Source organism: Schistocerca americana, chromosome 1 (assembly GCF_021461395.2).
Source record: "Schistocerca americana isolate TAMUIC-IGC-003095 chromosome 1, iqSchAmer2.1, whole genome shotgun sequence".
Taxonomy (NCBI): Eukaryota; Metazoa; Arthropoda; class Insecta; order Orthoptera; family Acrididae; genus Schistocerca; species Schistocerca americana.
In genome coordinates this window covers 756815399-756837486 of record NC_060119.1, presented here as the reverse complement: position 1 = coordinate 756837486, position 22088 = coordinate 756815399, and the positions used below count along the sequence as shown (strand labels likewise).

Below are 22088 nucleotides of genomic sequence, written 5' to 3'. Positions count from 1 at the left end.
GTCATCTCCAAGTGCTTGTATGCCACTCAACACCTCCTCTATGTAGTACGAAGAAATTTATCCTAATTCACATTGTTATTCCAGTCCATATTTTCCCTTGTTTGAACTTATACAACTATTTTTGTAACAGATTTCCTTGCTGGTAAAGATTTTAAGCTAACTCAAAGTCACAAATACTAGCAGAATGTTAATGAGGATGCTTTAATGGTTGCGAGTGCCGTTTGGTGATGACCATGATATCATACAAAATTGAACAGAGAAACAATCACTATTTGTGAACGCAGGTCAGATAGCCACAAACACACCAAAATTTCTACTGAACACTGTCACAAGTGATGAGACAAAATTCATTTATTTGAGCAGAATACCGTGAAACAATCTATTGAATGGCGTAACTTACATTCACTATACCAATGGCAGCCAGAAAGCTGTGCCCCTTATTTCCTCTCTCTTGAAATAATGAAGCAATATGCTGAATTCGAAACCAGTAGTGAGAAATAGCATTGTTTCTATTGTTCATGAAGGACAGGAGATAATTATTGGGCATTTCTAGATCAATACAGCACAGTAAACTTGCAGGACAATATCACCAGTTTTGAGAAGCTCTGAAGGACCTGCTACACATTAATTATACACAACAAGCAGTAGAACAATCACCAAATTTTCATTTCTTCAGGGCACTGAAGGTTGTATCATCTTCAGAATGATAAGATAGTGAAAGATGTCATTTGCCAGTGGCTGATGAGAAATAAGGAGACTTTTTATTGTGAACTTACTTTTATTTCTGACACAATCATAACAGATTTTAGCCTTTATTGGCAATCTTCAGATACTACAATAAGAAAAAGAGAAAGGCCTTTATTAACATATCCTACAACCTGTACAAAAAATGTGAGTTTTACTTGTAAGTTAACTAAAGTAACACTGAAATATATTTGGTTCATGCTTATTACTAGCCTATTACTGTTGAACAAAATGTTCATTACATATGTGATCAGAGCAAACTCAATAACAAAAAACCATGGAATTGTATAGGTACACTCAAGTGTGCTTTGCTTTCATTGCTTTTTGCATTAGATGTGAACATCTGCTGTATGACAAACCTTCAAATGTAAAATTCATAAAATATTATCAAAGTTACAATAGAAGGAAACCAGGCACCATCTGGCTATGACATATTTCTGACAGCTGATGGTAGTGTACTTCGCATTGCTTGGTGTTTGCACCACTGGCTTTAAGCACAGAGGAGATGACACAGCCCTGACTGCACAGGACACCATTCCATTCTAGACTGTTGCCACTTCTTTTCTGGCTATGAGATAGATAGTGGAGTGGATGATCAGGAAAGAAGACAATGGCCGGATAGCACAGTGCAGGGTCCATCAGAAAGATCTTACTTTGCTTTAATATACTTTTACCACTTTAACATCTCAATATTCATTTATAATGTACAACCATTACAACTCTTATGACTTTGACATATTTTATGGTTTTCACTTTTATATGCTTTCCGTGTAGGGGATGCATGCATTATGCGCAAAGAGTAGGAATAGCAAAGCACATCTGTTTTTTTTTAATATATATATATATATATATATATATATATATATATATCAGCTAATTTTTAAGTTTAGTTTGATAATATATGTAATGAATGTTTCGTTGACCAAGTGCTGCCCACTATTAATATGTATGTACCACACGTACTTCGGTTTTACTCTACTTAATTCAACAGTAGGACTTGCACAAATTTTTACAAGTTTTATTGTGGAAGGATGTAGGGAATACTTCACTGGAAATACAAACTGATAGGTATAACCTTGAACCTATCAGCACATTACCATATTTTAAATTTATCCTAGTTTTCATTTACATGTTTTTGGTTTTCAATCAAGCTGTCATTTTCTATGCACATTTAGAAACTCAGCTGCAAACCCAAAAACTTGTACATAATCAATTTTGCCCAAAAATCAAAAAGATCCCAACTAAATTTTAATTAAAGTAATTAAGACAAAAAATAGGGGTCATTATTTTCTGACTGTCCCAAATAATGTAGAAATATCTATTGCTGTAAATAAAAAAATGAAAATTAGGATAGATGAAGCAATGGGTGGCAGACAGACACATTTAAAATTAGACTATCGAATAATATTAATCTGTCAGCAAAGTGCTTATCAGATGTGGACTGCATGAACAGTGAACTTGGCTAGTGTGGGTATTGGGGTTGCAGAAGAGGCATGAGGTGGGGAATGGGGATCATGAGGTAGCAGTGGGAGTGTGCAGGGACATGGAAGGGCCAGAATTGCGGACTGCTCGGTCCAGCATTGGGAATTTGTGTTGGGAGAGAGGAGAGAAGCAGAGAAGATGAAGGGACTATACACAAAGGGTGGGGGCTACAGTGAGTGCGTGTGAAGCTGAAGTGGGGGCAGATGGAGGACAAGGACTAGTGAAGGTTGAGGCTAGTGGGGTTACTGGAACAAAGAATATATTATAACGAAAGTTCCCACTTGCGCAATTCGGAAAAGCTGCTATTGGTTGGAAAAATCCAGATGATATGGGTTGAGAAACAGAAGCTGAATGAAAGTGCATCATGTCATGCCGCATACTCAGCAAATGGGTGGTACAGCTGCATCTTGGACACAGTTTAACCATGGTCATTCATGCAGACAGACAGCTTGTTAGTAATCACATCCACATAAGATGCTACACAGTGCAGATAAGTACCACACTGCTGCTTTCAGAAATACCTTTGATGGGGTATGAAATGCCTGGGACAGGGCTGGAGTATGCGGCAGTGACCGGATGTATGGGACAGATTTTGTGTGTAGGTCTTTTACAAAGATATGAACCATGGTGGCAAACGGCTAGGGCAGGGGTGGAATAGAGACAGAAAAGGATATTGTGTAGACTGGATGGACAGCAGGATTTCACTGTGGGAAGAAAGGGGAGAATATTTCTCATCTCCCAGCATGACAAAAGGTAGTTGAAACCCTTGGTGGTACTTAACCATGAAGGGGCACTCCATTGCAGCTGGTCAGTCGGTATATGGGTTGGGGGCAGAGGTTAAGTGACTGTGTAGACAAGGTATGAGAGATCTGTTTCTGGATATGGTTTGGTCAGTGAAAGCCACAGGGGACCCTCAATACATTTGGTTGGACAGGGACAAAATTATAAAAATATGTGAAACATAATACTACTGCCGGCCATATACTGTACAACTAACAGAAAAATGACTTTGGACATGGTTTGGTCAGTGAAAGCCACAGTGGGACCCTCAATACATTTGGTTGGACAGGGACAAAATTATAAAAATATATGGGAAGATAATACTACTGCTGGCCATAGACTGTACAACTAAACGAAAAATGGCTTTATAAGGAAGCAGGATGTCTTCATGTACAATCAAATAAAGAAAACAGTCTTATGTTTTGTATGTTGTCTGACTACAATGAATATCATACTCACTTCATTAACAGTAACTTCGCCCTCAGGAACTTCTTCCTCACCACCAGTCTCTTCAACAATTATGTCACTTTCTCCACCAGCTGAAGATGATCCCTGGTTGCTGTTTTCTTTATCGTCATCATCTACTTCTTCACTTTGGGTTGCAGTTGCATTTAGACACACATCCAATGGACAACTGTGAAAGCAGGTTGTATTATGCCTCTGTGCAACGTGATGAGAACCAAATGCATTTAACGCCTCTTGCAGTTGACAGCAACTGCTACTGCCCAAAGTGCTGTTGGCAGGACATTCTCCTCCAATTTTTGTCTCTGATGATAAACAAGCATTTATTGCGTCACACTGAATGGAAGGTTCTGTACTGTATCTCTGATTTTGATATGATTGTTGTACCAATGAAATCTGATCATGTGATGTAGAAAATGTCTTGCTAATATCTTCGAAAGTGTTATTACCGTGAGAATGATCTTTGATTGGTATTAAAGAAGAGCTAGTTTTGTTCTGACTGACTTCATTATTAAAATGAATTGAAAATGGCACATTTGAGCACAGTACATCTTCCAAAGGAGTGCTGAAGATGGATGGTTGTTCTTCCAAATTTGATTTCTGTAGCAGGTTCTCTGAAGCATTTACACTATGTTGGTGCACTTTTTGTAAGTTGTAGTACTTTCCAGTCTGCTCTTTAATTACCTCAGAATTTAGTCTACTAGCTTCTGATGTGCATGGAGAGTGCTTATTTGATGAGGTCTGATTCATAGAATTAAAATAATTGCCAGCTAAATGACTGCTGACAGATCCTTTCAAATCTGAATGTTCATGTGAGGTAGCACTGACTTGGGGCAATGAGCACGAAGGAAACTGTTCAGTGCATTTTAAGCTGTTATGTTCATTATGAGTTTGCTGGCCTAAAGGAGTTCCCAAACCTGGGCTACAAAACCATGAATGTGTGTCAACACTTGTAATATTTTTTGAAGAGCAGCTTAGTAAGTCCTTCGTCAGCATTTTGAATGGATCAGCAGGAAGAGGTGAGCAAAGCCCAGTGTTTTCAAGGACACGAGTTGCACAACATGTATGAGATACACCTTGTGAGTGGCAACTAATACTCTTTTCACTGTATATGTTTTTATTTGTTGCTTCAGTCTGTGAACCACCAGATGAAGAAACTCTACTTTCAAATACCCACGGTGGAGGATCAACAATTCCATAACTGTTGAATCCAAAAGCACTTTGATTCGAAAAGTTTGTTTGTGGAGCAAACATGCCATTATACAAATTCTGGCTTTGGTTTGATATAACAGAATTAAAAACTGGAGAAGGCTGTGTCCCACCACGGTAATAATAATGGCCACTAGAATTTGGAATATGAGAACCTGATGGATGTGAAGCACTGGTTGACACTGTCATTGTTGATTCACAACTGTCATATGTAGAACACAGTGAAAACTGATCTTGAGGTTGCAATGTTCTTGAGTTCTGAACACTCGTCCTCACATGTTGCAAATTTTCTCTGGAATTTCGCATTTCTTTAAAATATACGAAGAGTTGAAAATTAAGATATTTGATTCAGTACTTCCCGGTTGCCTCTATCTCAAACTACAGCATAAATCCACACATCTGAAAAAGGAAAACAAAATCTTGAAATTGGCACAATCACACAAAAATTGCTGAGCTGTGGAAATAAAGTTAATAAATACAATCTTTTTCATCATTTTATCATTACTGGAAAGAAACGAACACACTTCGTACACCATGATCACAGTAAAGACATTTTCATCATTCTGATCTAACTGGTTTTAACAGTCATAGTCTGCCATAATCTGATCTTAAGCAACTTGATATAAAATTGTCATGTTACACTACATGAAATCAACATGGCAATTTTATAACAAGTTCTATAATATCAGTTGATGGCAGTACAAGACTGTTGAAACCGGTCATCTTGGAACAATAAAACTGTCTACACTGCAATCACAGTGTATGAAGTGTGTTCATTTGCAACCATACCGATTTCCCACAGAACATCAAGTGTACTTTATATTACTGGAAAGAACACAATCAGCTTTCATTACTCATATTGCAGCAAGAAAAATCAGTACCCAAACAAAACTTACACCTCCAGCCCATCCTCCAAAAAATTACCAGCACAAGTTCTGTGCTCTAGTTATCATATTGAAGATTTAGCTGTACTAATTTTGTCAATAGTAGGAAACAATGTATTAAATTATACCTGACTGGTCACATGTGTTGGGGTAAATTCATTACAATGAATGTTTGGAAACAAGAAATATGAATTTGCATAGCTGTTATGATTAATTTGTAACCAGTTACAATTTATTCTTGGGAAATTGCCTGATAGTTTTATATATATAATAGAGGGAAACATTCCACGTGGGAAAAATATATCTAAAAACAAAGATGATGTGACTTACCAAACGAAAGTGCTGGCAGGTTGATAGACACACAAACAAACACAAACATACACACAAAATTCAAGCTTTCGCAACCAACGGTTGCTTCATCAGGAAAGAGGGAAGGAGAGGGTAAGGCGAAAGGATGTGGGTTTTAAGGGAGAGCGTAAGGAGTCATTCCAATCCCGGGAGCGGAAAGACTTACCTTAGGGGGAAAAAAGGACAGGTATACACTCGCGCGCGCACTCACGCACACACGCACACACACACACACACACACACACACACACACACACACACACACAAGCAGACATTTGTAAAGGCAAATGATCTTGCCTTTACAAATGTCTGCTTGTGTCTGTGTATGTGCAGATGGATATGTGTGTGTGTGCTACCAGGAGAAATTAGAGTGATAATCCTTTGCCTTTACAAATGTCTGCTTGTGTCTGTGTATGTGCAGATGGATATGTGTGTGTGTGCGAGTGTATACCTGTCCTTTTTTCCCCCTAAGGTAAGTCTTTCCGCTCCCAGGATTGGAATGACTCCTTACCCTCTCCCTTAAAACCCACATCCTTTCGCCTTTCCCTCTCCTTCCCTCTTTCCTGATGAAGCAACCGTTGGTTGCAAAAGCTTGAATTTTGTGTTTGTTTGTGTGTCTATCAACCTGCCAGCACTTTCGTTTGGTAAGTCACATCATCTTTGTCGACTCGAGGCAGCCGCACGAAGCACACAGCCATGCCGTACCGTCGTAGAAGATACAGGAGGAGGAGCACACTTCCAGTGTACAAGACAGTGGATACATTTTCAATTACACCAAATGAGACTGGTCAACAGGAGTTACTGCAACGACCTATTACTTTTGTTGGTTGCAAGATTCAATTTTCTTGTACTACAACAGAAGTAGTTAGTGGCAATGCATGGTTAACAATTGCTGTTGTTAGAGGTACTGACAAAGCTCTTGAAGGAATGGAAGCCTACTATGAGAGGGACATTATTTCTTATCGCACTTTTCCAGTTGGAGTTATACCTAACCGTAATTATGGAACATGTGTTGTTACAACAGACAAGCCATTTTCACTTTACACAAGGAATCGTCGGAGGATTAATGCAGATGAGAAGATAAATGTTTGGTGCAAACTGTCTGGTGTTTTAACTAACATCATCTTTGTTTTTATATATATATATATATAAAACAAAGATGATGTGACTTACCAAACGAAAGCGCTGGCATGTCGATAGACACACAAACAAACACAAACAAACATACACACAAAAGTCAAGCTTTCGCAACAAACTGTTGCCTCATCAGGAAAGAGGGAAGGAGAGGGAAAGACGAAAGGAAGTGGGTTTTAAGGGAGAAAAAACCCACTTCCTTTCGTCTTTCCCTCTCCTTCCCTCTTTCCTGATGAGGCAACAGTTTGTTGCGAAAGCTTGAATTTTGTGTGTATGTTTGTGTGTCTATCGAGGTGCCAGCGCTTTCGTTTGGTAAGTCACATCATCTTTGTTTTTAGATATATTTTTCCCATGTGGAATGTTTCCCTCAATTTCCCTCAAGTCATCCGCTCATCAGTGCAATATTGAGAAAAGTGCTTTTGTTAACACTACGTCCATTCTTCAGATTAAACTTTTGTAAATTCTGTGAAAACAGTCATGGGATTTCTCCTAATATCATGTCGGACCTCCTTTCGCCCGGCTTAGTGCAGCAACATGATACGGCATGGACTCAACAAAACGTTGGAAGTCCGCTGCAGAAATATTGAGCCATGCTGCCTCTACGGCTGTCCATAATTGCAAAAGTATTGCCACTGCAGGACTTTGTGCACAAACTGACCTCTCAATTATGTCCCATAAATGTTCAGTGGGATTCACGTCAGGCAATCTGGGTGGCCAAATCATTCACCCGAATTGTCCAGAACGTTTTCCAAACCAATCATGAACTATTGTAGCCCGGTGACATGGAGCAATGTCATCCATAAAACTTCCATCATTGTTTGGGAACATGAACATGAATAGGCAAAAATGGTCTCCAAGTAGCTGAACATAACCATTTCCACTCAATGATCAGTTCAGCTGACCTAGAGGACCCAGTCCACTTCAGGTAAACACAGCCCACACCTTTACAGAGCAACCACCAGCTTGTACAGTGCCTCGTTGATAAGCTGGGTTCATGGCATTGTGGCGTCTGCACCACACTTTAACACTACCACCAGGTCCTACCAACTGAAATCTGGACTCACCTGACCAGGCCATGGTCTTCCTGATGCCTATGGTCCAAGCAATAAGGCCACAAGCCCAGGAGAGGTGTTGCAGGCGACGTCATGCTGTTAGCAAAGGCACTCGCACCAGTCGTCTGTTACCATAGCCCAATAATGCCAAATTTCACCACCCTGTCCTAACAGATACATTCGTTGTACGTCCCTCATTTATTTCTGCAGTTATTTCACATGGTGTTGCTTGTCTGTAAGCAGTGACAACCCTATGCAAATGCCGCTTCTCTCGGTCATTAGCTGACGGCCATTGGCCACTGTGTTATCCATGGTGAGAGGTAATGCCTGAAATCTGGTATTCTCGGCACACTCTTGACACTGTGGATCTCGGAATACTGATTTCTCTAATGATTTCCAAAATGGAATGTCCTGTATGCCTAGTTCCAACTATCAATCCACATTCAAAGTCTGTTAACTCCCATCACGCTACCACAATCACGTTGGATCCTTTTGACATGAATCACCTTGGTATAAATGACAGCTCTGCCAAAGCACTGCCCTTTTATATCTTATGTACACAATACGAGCCTCATTTGTACAAATGTATTGCTATCTGATGACTTTTGTCACCTCAGCTTAATGCCTCTTAACATCCATACTGCCATGGTTGATAAATGTGGATGCTGCCACAAATTGGTTAGTGAGGGATGTTCTGTGAGAACTGTAAATTCTGGTTCCATAAGGGTGAATGTAGTGGAGTAGACAAGAAACTGTCTAAGAAGGATCTACAATGGACATCTAGGATTCACAGCAGAGAGAGAAAAATAGAAGCAGAATCTGAGGCAGTGAAATTTGAATTATGGCAGTTAAACGGAGACAAAGACACTGGAATGTGTGAAAAAGTAACAGGTAATAGGCAAAGAGGATTTACTTTGCAGAGTTTGTTCAGTGTCAGATCGAATAATAAACATGACCAGTTATCTGAGACAGGAGACGAAAAGCCTGATTCAACAGCAGATGAAAATAGTAAGCAGCTGAAGAAGATTTCAGCTAGACTGGAAATAAATAACATACGGAAAGAGAGAGGTGTAGGCAAAAAGAGCAGGAAATATTAGGATCAGAGTTCCAGATCACAAGTATTGTGTAGCTAAGTGTGAGTCTCGGTCAGGTGATAGAGGACATTAAGGCATTAACTACGGATCTGAATGAGGATGACCAAGCAGCACTGGTATTGGGGGAGCAAGTAAACAGCCTGGCCAGGAATGTGAGGTATAGCATCAGGAGTAATTTGCACGCAGTAGGAGCAGTAACTCTGCACACAAATGTTGGTACTGTTGAGGTTCTTCAGCAGCACGATTAGTCTTGGCTTAAAAAAGCTTATGAGCCTAGCGAACAAAAACAAACTTATTGACTATCACATCAGATTTGTGACTGGATTCAGGACTTTCTTGTAAGCAGAGCTCAACACGTAGCTCTTAACTGAATAATTTAGTTGGTGCAAGAGTGTTACGGAGATGCTCAACAATGGAGATGTTCAGCAAACCCCAGTGGTAAACACTATAAGTGACGAGTCGTGTATCACGAAGAGATTTACTATGGAAATTCTGAGAGCGTACATTCTGGGAAAAGTTGAGCAACATATTACTTCCTCTCACACGTCTCATCAAATGATCATGAGAAAATCAGAGAAATCAGAGATCATGCAGAGGTTCGCCAACAATTATTCTTCCCACATACCATTCACAAATGGAATAGGGAAGGGGGATGAAGACAGCAGTACCAGGAATACACTATGCCATACACTGTTAAATGGCCTGCAGAGTACAGACAAAGTCATAACGGAACTGAGAGGGTTGCTCCAGGCTTCGAAGAGTGCTCACATTTCACTGCCACAGTAGATGGTATAGAGAGGTGGAAATACACAAAGCAGGGCCTACAACTTAATAGGAAGGGGAGAAACATGTTAGCTGAAGGAACATGGTGAGCCACAAATGTAAATGACAGAATTCCTTCAATTCCTGGTGTGTGAGGGGCTCTTTTTAAGGTTAAATTCTTCACCCAGTCATGCCATACTGAAAGAGATTAAGATAACCTAATAAACATTCACTCATCCATCCATGCATCCACAAATCCCATCGTAAAGGAGAGTTTGCGTGGATTTGGAACAAGCCGAGTTATAAATTATCAGTCAGAATTAACAATTGGTGGCTGCTTCTGCAAACTATACTAGCAACAAATTATGACTAGTGCCAATCTACCCAGGGTAATAATTATGAGAATTACTTCTACATCACTTTATGTATGTGTATTACAAGGAAAACAGCTATCTGTACTTTGAAAAAACCCACTGATCCTTCTCTTATACTCCTAAAATAATGTTTTTATCTAATCCTTCTAGCACTGTATTTATGTAACTTTAAACACATCAGTTGTCTGTACACCAGCAAGATCAAGATATAGTTAACATAAATACTAGAGTTCCAGGGTATTTACGCCATTGAGTCCAAATATTCTCATAAATAGTAGGGGGCTGTTAATGAGGTAATTTTTTACTTTGTTTCTGAATATTCAGAAATTTTCAATTTCCTGCCTGATGCCTACTGGCAACATGCTGCAGACTTTTGCATCACAGTGTAAAACTCTATACTGAATCCTAGAGAGTGATGCACAGCCTGTATGAAAATTATTTTTACTTCTAATGTTGTGGTCATGAATTGAAGGGTTCATCTTAAATTCACTTTTCTTATTAACCATAAATGCCATTACGAAGTATACGTACTGGTACATAAGTGTAAAAATCACTAAGGTCCTGAAAAGGCTTCTTCAACATGTTCGATTATTAATTTTACAAAACATTCTTATTCCATGCTCCTGTAGGATACAAACTTTTTTTCACCTTATTTGCACTGCCTCAGAATACAAAGGCACAGGGCAACACTGAGTGAAAATACACTAGCAATACTGCCTGCAGGTCAACACAGTCAGAGAACTGAAGTTTTTGGTTAATTTATCTACATGAGGGTGACACATCAGTTTATTATCTAGCTGGGTACCTAGGGACTTCACTTGTGGAGCCTCATTCATTGTCTGCCCATTGACCTCTACTTCTGGTACCTGTAAGCAAAATTTACTTGCTTGAAATCACTTCTTGAGTTTATAAAAGATCAAAGGTTAGGCGGTATGGTGTGACCGACACCCCCGGGATAACAAGGCCGTCCAGCAGTGTTAGTGACGTCACACTAAGCGGCCCATAGCCGACGCAGCAGTCCACGGACACCTCCGTACAGACGCGCCTGATGCTAACGATCTTCTGTCCGTCATTCAGAAAGGAGCGAACTATGATTCGAACCAAATACTAAATTATATATATTCTTGTAAACAGCATAAAGGTTCATAACGAAATACCGATTACATATACGGGCAGGAATAGGTTCCAGAACTCCTCTGAAATGTGTTTATCTTCAGTACCAGAATGAACATCAAATTGTCAGGCTTTCTAAATAGAAAAGCACTTTGTTAGTAACAGACAGCAATAATGAGACTTGCAGTTGGTGATTTCTACGTGGAAAAGCTGTAGAGAGATTGAAAATGGTAAGTAAAGAGAGCCTCAGCCTTTTGCTCACATTCTTACATGTAACGCACTTGGTTGTTTTTCATTTCCTTACCTTTCATAACATTTTTAATATTGTTTCAAGAAGTGTATCTTCAATAGCAGAGTGAACTTCAAATTGTCAGGCTTTTCTTAAAGGGAAGAGCAGTCCCTTAGTATCACAGTGCAAGACAGAATCTTGTGTTCAGTGATGTCTATGTTAAAAGGAGAATATTTGATATCTATCTTTCGTTTCCATTCTTTATTACTGGGGATACACTTGTAAAAATTCTTGAAAAGAGCTGTCACCATGAACATATGAGTAAATTCACAATAGTCATGTGTTTTATGAGATAAAGCGAACTCTTGTTACCTTATTGTAAATGAGAGTTGTGAGGGTTTCGCTATGTATGACAGTGTTTAAGATAATTTACTTTCAGTGTAATAGCTTGAAAATGTTAAGTCCTGCTGTCAGTTGGCATTTGTCACCACCTGTATGCAAGTTTTAGAGATAAATAGTGTTCTGACAAATATAAAATAGTGGTAAAGTTCCTCAATCGATTAAACTTATTCCTGCCCGTATATGTAATCGGTATTTCGTTATGAACCTTTATGCTGTTTACAAGAATATATATAATTTGGTATTTGGTTCGAATCATAGTTAGCACCTTTCTGAATGACGGACAGAAGATCGTTAGCATCAGGCGCGTCTGTACGGAGGTGTCCGTGGACTGCTGCGTCGGCTATGGGCCGCTTAGTGTGACGTCACTAACACTGCTGGACGGCCTTGTTATCCCGGGGGTATCGGTGTGCCCCAGTTGTAAGGCTGTTCCATTATTCTCCTGCCTGTATCTGTTATGTATATGCTTGGGCTCTTTATCAATCTTGTACTTGCACCATCAGAAAAAGTCCACCAATGTAAGTGGTACATAATTTATGTAAACCAATAACAGGAACAGGTCACCACTGAACTTTGTGGCTCACAACATTTAATGTTTTTCCACTCTGAATTTAATCTTACTTTCTGTGCAAGGGGAAGATTTTTGAATGACATACCATTTCAGTGTTCCTAGTACAATTTTGTGCTTGCAAAAATGCCAACAGGGTAGCTTTTGTTGTTTAGTTCTACTAGAATTGAGTTTTAGAAACCATATTTTGCTTGCTCAGTAGAGAAGCCCTTACAAAAGCAAAAGTAACCTGTAGTTAAAAGATTATTTTCATCAAGACAGTTAAGTCAAGCTTCTCAAAGAATTCTGAGAACCCAGGAAGTAAGGAGTTGAGTCTTTAACTAGAATTCAGATGCTTGTCTCCTGTTTTATAAAGAGTGTTGCTTCTGCAAACTTCGTTCACCAGGAAATACATCTAAACTCAGTGACTGGTTGGCACTGTTGAGTCAGCACAAGATTTTAGTACTTTGGCTGAGATACAACATAGCCAGTAGAGTTACTGCCTTTTTTTTTTTTTTTTTTTTGAGCTAATGATTCTTGTGATGCTTCTAAGAGGTGATTTAACAAAATTAATGTCTGGTGGTGGAGTGGGCAATGACAGTCCAAACAAATCTAATAGAGCCACCAGAAGTAGGAAAATTAATTTACTAGCTGCTGATTTGCGTTCCATATTATCTGTCTCTCTGTCATGAAGGAGTTTGCTTTACTGAGTTTATTCCTTTCATCCCTAATAATGCACCAAATTTCTTTGCCTTGCTCTTGTAGTTTTGAAATTTTTGTGCTAGGATGCAAAAATCTATTTGATGTAGTTTGCCTGTCGGAGCACCAACTGGAAAAATGAATAGAAATTTAAATTCTGAAGATTATAAATTAGTAGCTTTCTAAAGCAGAAGCAATATGGAGAAAGGAGGAGTTGTCATCAAAACTATAGACACAAGTAGTTTTTGTGCACAACACCACATGGAAGTTTGTGCATGTGAAAACATACTGGCTAATATCACAAGTGTTACAATCTCCAGATTCCCACAGGGACATTTTCAGAATTTCTCAGAAATAATAATTTGTGATGATTTCAATATTAATTTTTTAAAGCAGTATGAGCAAAACAGGATAAGGTAGTTTTTCTTAACACTTGCAGTTAATCTCAGTTGTAAACTATCCCATCAGAAAAGACAAAACTTTTGTATGTGAGGCCATAGTCAATGAAGTACATGTCAACCAAGTTTTAAATGAGTTACCAGGCCATGATGCCCAACTAGCCATAACAGACAACATGATGCATGCAAATTGGGTGTTAACTAGGAAAACCACTAGAATAGCCAAAAAGCTCACAACAGACACCTTTAGAACAAATCTGCAAATCATGAGATGGATTGAGACGTATGATACCAAGGATGTGAATTGTAAATTTAATGCATTTCTAAGAAAATTTATCTCTGTCTTTAACAGCAGTTTCCCTACAACAACTATCAAATATGACATCAGTGGTGTATTACAGAAATAGTGGATAACAGGCAGCATTAAAGTACCATCTAGCAGAAAGAGAGGACTGACTAACACAGTCATAAAATGCACAAATGTGCAATTGCTTCCTTATTATATGAGGTATTATTGAGAAGAGTTCTAAAAAATCAGAAAGCTTGCATGTCACATCAGAGCTTAGGAGAGTCTACCAAGGAACAAGATCATCTAGAAATTAAAGATAATAAAGAGATCTACATCTACACACATATGCCGTAAGCCACCATACATCGTCTGGCAGTGAGTATCTTGTACCACTGCTACTCGGCTTTCCTGTTCCACTTGCAAATTGAGGGAAAAATGACAGTCTATATGCTTCCATATAAGCCATGATTTCTCTTACCTTGTATACATGGACCTACAAAATGTACAATGGTGGCAGTAGAACCACAGTCAACTGCAAATGCTCATTTTCTGAATTTTCCAACAATGTTTCATAACAAGAATGTCATCTTCCATCCAGGCATTCCCATTTGAGTTTACGAAGAATCTCCATAATGCTTACAGGTTGATCAAAACTGCAGGCAACAAATCAAGTAACGTGCCTCTAAATAGCTTCAATATCTTCCTTTAATCCTAACCAGTGGTGATCCCAAACACTGAAGCAGTACTTGAGAATGGATCACCCTAGTGTTCTATAGGCAATTTCCTTTACAGACAAGCTACACTTTACTAAAATTCTCCCAATAAGCCAAAGTCTGCCTTTTACTTTCCCTGCAACCAACCTTATATGCTCACTCCATTCCATTTTCGTTGTGTCATTAACACCTCGATGTTTAATCATTGTGACAGTGTGAAGCATTGACCAATGACGTATTTGGACATTATAGGGTTTTTAATCCTACTCATATACTTTAATTTACATTTTTGTACAATTTAAACCAAGCTGCCATTCATCAAGCCAATTAGAAATTCTGTCTGTTATCCTGCATACGTCAACAGCCACACAGTGACAACAATTTTCCATACACTACAGCACCATCAGGGAACAGTTGCAGTATGCTATTCACCCTATCTGTCAGCTCATTTATGTGTATAGTGAACAAGTGGGTGTATCACATTTCCCTGTGACAGTCCTGATGATGTCCTGGGCTCTGATGAATACTCACCATCCCAGACAAAATACTGAGTTCTATTACATACCAAGTTTTGCATATGTAAGGAGCTATTCCATAGGCTTGGGCCTTCATTAAAAGGTCTGCAGTGGAGCTCTGTGTCAAACACTTTCTGGAAATCTAGGAATATGGAATTTGCACGTTAGCCTTCATCCACAGTTTGCAAGACACCATGCAAGAAAAGAGGACAAGCCAAGTTTTGTACAAGCAGTGCTTTCTAAAGCCATACTGATTTGTGTAAAGAAGTTCTAATATAACTTACAAGATTCTTAGAAATTTTGCAGCAAACCAATGTTAATGATATTGGTTTGTAATTTCATGGGTCCAATCTTTTCCCTTCTTATATACAGGAATCATCTCTGCATTTTTCTAGCTGTTTGAGACTTTGTGCAGCACAAGAAATTCATGACAAATGCAAGCTTAGTAAGAGGCCAATGCCAAAGAGTACTGCTTGTAAAATCAAAGTGGGATTCCATCCTGACTTGGTGACTTATTGGTTTTCTAGTTTTTCTATTGCTTCTCAACTCCAGAGATGCCTATTCCTACGTCCTCCATACTGTCTTTGTAGTGGTCAGATGATGGTATGCCTGTATAATCCTACTGCATGAATGGCTCTTTAAATGCGAAATTTAAAACTTCAGCTTTCCTTTTGTTATATTCTACTGCCACACTGGACTGATCGATGAGTGAGTGGATAGGAGCCACCAACAGGCTCAATGATTTTGTGTAGTAATAGAATTTTCTTGTGTTTTCACCAAGTACACTCACTAACATATGACGGTGAAAGGTACTGTGTGCTTCAAGCATCAATCTTTTTACAGATGCATGAATTTCTACTAACTTTTTCCTGTAAATATTTCTGCATACTGTTTTGAACTGAGATTGCAACAATTTCTGCTTCCTAAGCATTTTTTCCGAATTTTGTTATTACACGATGATGAGCCTTTTCCATATTTAATTCACTTACTTAGCACACTATTTTTCAGGACGTGATATAACAATAAGTTTGAACTTTGTCCATGATTCTTGTATCTTCATGATATTTGGAGTAAATGATGCCCATTCATTGTCTAAGTCTGATGCTGACAATGGCTTATCTGTTATTTCCAAAATAAAAACTCTCCTAACCTTCTTGAGGGATTTAGGAACTTCAGTAACCATCATCACTGTGGTGACATCATGATCACTAATCCCTGTCTCTATACTGTCACTGCTGATAAGATCAGGCCTGTTTGTAGCTACAAAGTCTAAAACATATCCATCAAGTGTGGGTTGTCGAACTAGCTGCTCACAAGACAGTTTATGGAAAATGTATTTAGAAGCAGTGCACAAGACTGCTGTTCATACCACCTTCAAGAAACCAAAGACACCCCAGTCTATACTTAGCAGATTAAAGTTGCCCTCAACTAATACTGCACAATTGGTGTACTTCAACACTACTGAGCATAGGCTTTCTTTAAACAATTCTAAAACTATAACGACCCAAGTGGGTGGACAGTAAAAAAAATCCAACAATTACACTGAATTCACCTAGGCTGCTTACTTGCACCCTTCACAGCCAGTCTCAGTTTCAACCTCAATAGACACAACATACCTCAATAGACACACCATTTTGTCGACTGCAATGAACACTCCCCCTCCTCTGACTTCTGACATATTTTTGATATACATTCTATGCCTCATTAAATATAGTTAGAGCTTTTTACTTTGAGTTTCATCCAGCTTTCTATTCTGCATACAAGCAAACACAACAGCTTCCCAAGAGCACAGTAAATTTAGGAGCTTGGATATGAGGGATTAAGAAATTTGGTGTTAAAATTTTGGCATTCGAAGCACCTTTATTTTGTACAAAATCTAATGTCACTCTGCTTATCGACAGGTGAGCATTCATCAGATGATCTCAAAATTTTGCTTAGCCTAAAAAAACCACACGAGCACTCCACAAGTACTGCACTATCCAAGTAGTAGCTTCCTTCGTGTAGTACACCCCTGACCTATAAGAGGGAGTCCTACAATCCTTCACCCCAAAACACAGGTCCAGAAATCAGCAGCCAAGACTGTTAAACAACTAATGGAGACTCTGGTTGAAACCCTTCATTTAACTCCAAACCAAAGGCCCCCTGTCATTTCCAGGTACAATACTGCAAACTGTAAGCTCTGTTTGCACCCTGCTAGCAAGGCCACTGCTCTTCACCATTTCTGCCAGTCACCTGTAGAACTGGAGGATGGCCTCAGAACCCAAGCAACAGACATCAGTGGTGCCAACATAAGCCACAACTTGTAGATGACTACACCCTGCATACTCGACAGCTGTAGGCAAGTCCTCCCCCAAATCTCGGATGAGGCCTCCTGGCAGACATAGCAAGTGCACCTGCAAACATGTTGCAATCTGCCATTCACTCTGTGAGAGTGCTGCTAAATGTACAGTACATTGGTACAGCTACCCCACAAAGGGTTGTTGAAAGATGCCTAAGCAGCAGAGTCTGTGGCTGCTACAAGTGACACATGAGGAGTTCTATTTAATGCACCAATTTCTCAGCTGCTGCTACAACCCAAGAAAGCAGCCTGCAGATGACTGACCACAGCCAACAGTGCCTTCATCTGTTTGCAAACAGCAGCTATAACCTACTGTGTCTGGACATGGCATGCACACTCCCTATTCATCTTACTGCTGAAATTCGAATGAAGACAGTATGTACAAAAAAAGATGAAAATGAACCCCTCTATCTTGTAGGCAAAAGATTTTCATGGCCCAACTCATTAAAAATACAAACAGAGGCTATTAGAGAGCAATGAGCATGCCACCACAAGTTTGCTGCACGCTGGCATATAAGCGAAAGACCTATTCTTCTGGCAGTTAATGAACAGAGACTTGAACCTGACAAGGAAATACGATTCTGGTTGGTTATGTCACTACATTAAAACTATGTGACTCTGGTGCTAAACTACAAGCTACAAAGAACAGAAAAAAATCCCTGCTGTTTTTCACACATTGATTTGCAAAACCAAATTTCTTAAGATCACAACCACAAACTACTAGAAAGCATTGACACTACGTCACTGAATACTGGGGCAAAAAAGGGCCAATAATATCAAACACAGAGTAAATTTCTTTAACTGTCACTCTCTAACTGTAACTGAGAAACTCAAAGTCCACTCAAAAATGAAAAGCATTGCAGTATTTGTGACAATCAGTATCTTAAGTATTTGATCAATTCAAGAGAACCCTAACTCTTCCAGGAAAATTATGTGAATAATTAACTCTCTTAAAAGTAAAAATTCTCGTGGGATTGATAAACTGCAAGTAAAATATTGAAAGCATGTTCTTCCCATATAGTTACTGTACTTAGCCATACATTTAATTCACTGTTTCAGCCAAGACTCTTCCCAAATTAAAATATATAATTATTAATAACCTCTTTAAAACAGATATGGTAGTAGGATAGATATTAATAACTATCCAGCCCTTTCACTAATAATGTTCTCAAAAGTTTTGGTAAAGATAATGTATTTCAGAATGGCTGAGCATACCTTCAAATATAAGGTCTGGATTCCAGAAAGGTTATTCCACTGATCATGTCACCTACCATTTCACCGACTGTGCATTAAAATACCTGCATGACAAGATTTGAATTACAGGGATTTTTGTTTAGCTAAGGAATTTACAGTGCAAATTACAACTTTTTTTTCTTTTAGAAATTTATAGTTTATAGCTTGCAAGATACCAAGATTAAGAGGTTCAATTCGTATTTAAATGAGAGGAGTCAGAGGGTCATGTTACAAGATCATGATGAATTTTCTTCTGAGTGGGTATAAATTATTACTAGTGTTACAAAGGGTTCAATTCTGAGATTGGATTGGATTGTTTGGAGGAAGAGACCAAACAGCGAGGTCATTGGTCTCAATTCTGAGACCATTACTGTTCTTGCTATATGTAAATGACTATCCTACACTGATAAAGTAGAAATAGCGCTCTTTGTTGCTGATGTTTACATAGCTACAGTATCAAACGGAGCCATAAATAACATATTCAAAAGTATTATTGGTTGATTCTTTGTAAAAGTCTATCACTTAACTTAGAAAAAAAAAAAAAAAAAAACAAAGATTGTTCAGTTTTGTAACAGGTGAGATGTATCATCAGCAAGGACAACAAAGTACGTTGCAAATGAAGTATGTAAAATCAATTCTTTAAAATTCGTGGTGTGCATACTGATCAGAATTTAGTTGGTAATCACATATTGCAGATTTTCTCAAGTACTTGAGTTCAGCAACATTTGCTCTACATGCAGTTCTTGATTATGGTGATGAAAGCAGCAGAAAATTAGTTAACTTTGCATATTTTCATCCACTGATATCATATGAAATACTTTTCTACAGCATTTCCACACCAAGAAACAATGTGTTCATTGCACAGAAATGTGCTGTAAGGTTAACCTCTGGGGCACATCCTCAAAAATTATGTACGCAACTTTTCAAAAAATTAGGCATACTAATAACAGCCACACTATACAATTACTCATTCATAAAGTTGTTGCAAAGAATTAGGCACAACTTGAAAAATAATGCTACAACACTCATAACAACAGAAACAAAAATAGGCTTGACTATCCACAATGCAAACTTACTCTAGCACAGAGAGGAGCAAAGTATGAGAGGGTAAAAAAACACTCCACAAAACAGTTAAAGGGTCACTTTTTCAAACCCTGAAACTGTCTCCCATTGCGATGCAGTAGTTTGTAATTTGGTTCAAAGGTGGCTACAACCATCCACTGTATTGATGGAATCGTGTGCCATCCTGTGATGTCACCCTTGGGTTCGACAATGCTTCAAACAGCAAGGTGAGTTGTAAAACTGGTTCATTATTTTATGTTGGGACCAAATTTTACCACAATTCTGACAAATGCCATCAAGGATGTGTCACATGATGAGAAGCACATCACTTCCCCCTTACTCCTATTTCAACCCTTCATTTGATGTCGCTGTAGTGGGCATCAGAAACATGATGCCCACTGTTGAAATCATGTGGTTTTCGTTTGTGTAACCCTGGAGAACAATTCAGACACACCGCTGCTCAGAACTGATATGAAAAGACCACAGGAGGTAGCATAATTGCGGCAGTGAGACTGTCCCTTCCCTTTGGGCATTGATTGCCACCTATTTTGTGGTCCAAAATGACAGTTTGCAGTAGTATGACTTCCTTGAAAACCTGTGACTTCCTACATGATTCAACCCTTCTCTAAGGTCATCATGGGCCAGAAACCCCACTGAACAGGACTTTACTCTTTTGGAATGTAGTGAGACCACAATTTTTGCTCTGATGTAGGGTAGCACCACTGGGGGCAGTTCAAAACAATTCTATGAAATGTGGATATGATCTGAAGCAGCAAAGGGTGCTTATGCTTTTCAAGCCTTTCGTTTTGCGCCGTTCTGTGGGTGTGATCATGAGGGGGGAAGGGGTGACATTGAGACATGCATGGATAAAACAGCAAACAATCCCTCTAAGACTGCCCAGTTTGATATCACCCTCACAGGCATCTGCGCACTCTCTTAAGTACATTAAAAATGTATCTATACAGAGACAATCCCATGTCAGATTTTAGGTGCCTGCAAGCAGGCTATGCTGCTACTCTAGCCTTTGCTACTGGACAAGTAGAATCAGAGGGGTGTAATGGGGTTGTCTACCTGCAGATGCCTAGGATTCTGTCACAGGTTTGTCTCTGTGTCTCTGTACATTTTTAAAATGCTCAACAAAAGTGTGCAGGGGACACCTAGGTTGTTGCTGACTGGGAGGATCTTAGAGAGGTCCTTTACTGATTTATTCAATGTGTGTCAGTGCCCCCTCCTCACACACAAACACACACACATGATCATGGCATGGAGGATGCAGAACAGGAGGGCGGGAAAAGCATAAGCATCCTTCGCTGCTTCAGATCACATTCAGATTCCATTGAATGGTTTTAAACTGCCCCTAGTGGTTCCACCCTGTATACCAGAGCAACAATATTGTGGTTACATTACACTCCAAAAGAGTGCCATTATTTTCAATGGGGTTGCTGGCCCACAATGTCCTTAGAGACAGGATGAATCATCCAGGGAGTGCCAGCAGCATCACAGGTTGTCAAGAACGTCACCCTGTCACTCATTGTGCCACAAACTGTCGTTTATGACCACAAAATGGGTGGAATCAATGCCCAGAAGAAAGGAGCAGTCTCACTGATCCCTTTAGGCCATGGCCTGAGGCCTTTTTTTCACCTCAATTCTGAGCAGCAGTGCATTGAATTGTTCTCCTTGGTTACCCACAAGAAAACTGCACAATTTCAACACTGGCCATCACGGTTTTATCACCCATCACTGTGTCGTCAAAAGAAGGGGTGAAATGTGGGTAAGAGACGTGCAATGACCTTCCCATTGTGCGACACATCCTTTGTGGCATTTGTCAGAATGGTGGTACAGTTTGGTGCAAATTTGTCATCGTTAACCCACCTTACAACTCACTTGAACTTCTGAGTTCTGGGCTTTCTTTCGCATGAGTTGCGTCAATACAAAGGACTGTCATAGCCACATTTGAACCAAATTACAAACTTCTGCATTACAATGGGAGACAATTTCAATATTTAGAAAAAGTGATCATGAACTGTATTGTGCAGTTTATTGAACCACTCTCCTTGTATATTAATGAAGGTCTCCCAGAAATTTCCTTTTATAAAGAAATGGAAATTATTTCTGCATGACAATTTCTGTTATTCCATGAATGAATTTTTGCACAGACAGTATGTACGTGGTTTGGTTACATTTACCATATTTTGTTTTAGATTAATGTTTTAAAAAACAGTTACAGT

The 22088-nt window shown here is 39.1% G+C and overlaps 1 protein-coding gene across 1 annotated transcript in view; it reads right to left on the bottom strand.

Annotated features, from left to right (window-relative positions):
• Positions 1-22088, bottom strand: part of LOC124611646 (protein suppressor of hairy wing-like) — a 54998-nt gene that overhangs the window by 18991 nt on the left and 13919 nt on the right. Inside the window, exon 2 of the mRNA XM_047140263.1 lies at positions 3466-5076. Within this exon, the coding sequence (XP_046996219.1) occupies positions 3466-4983 (1518 nt within the window). The 5' untranslated portion in view covers positions 4984-5076. The remainder of the gene's footprint in view (positions 1-3465; positions 5077-22088) is intronic.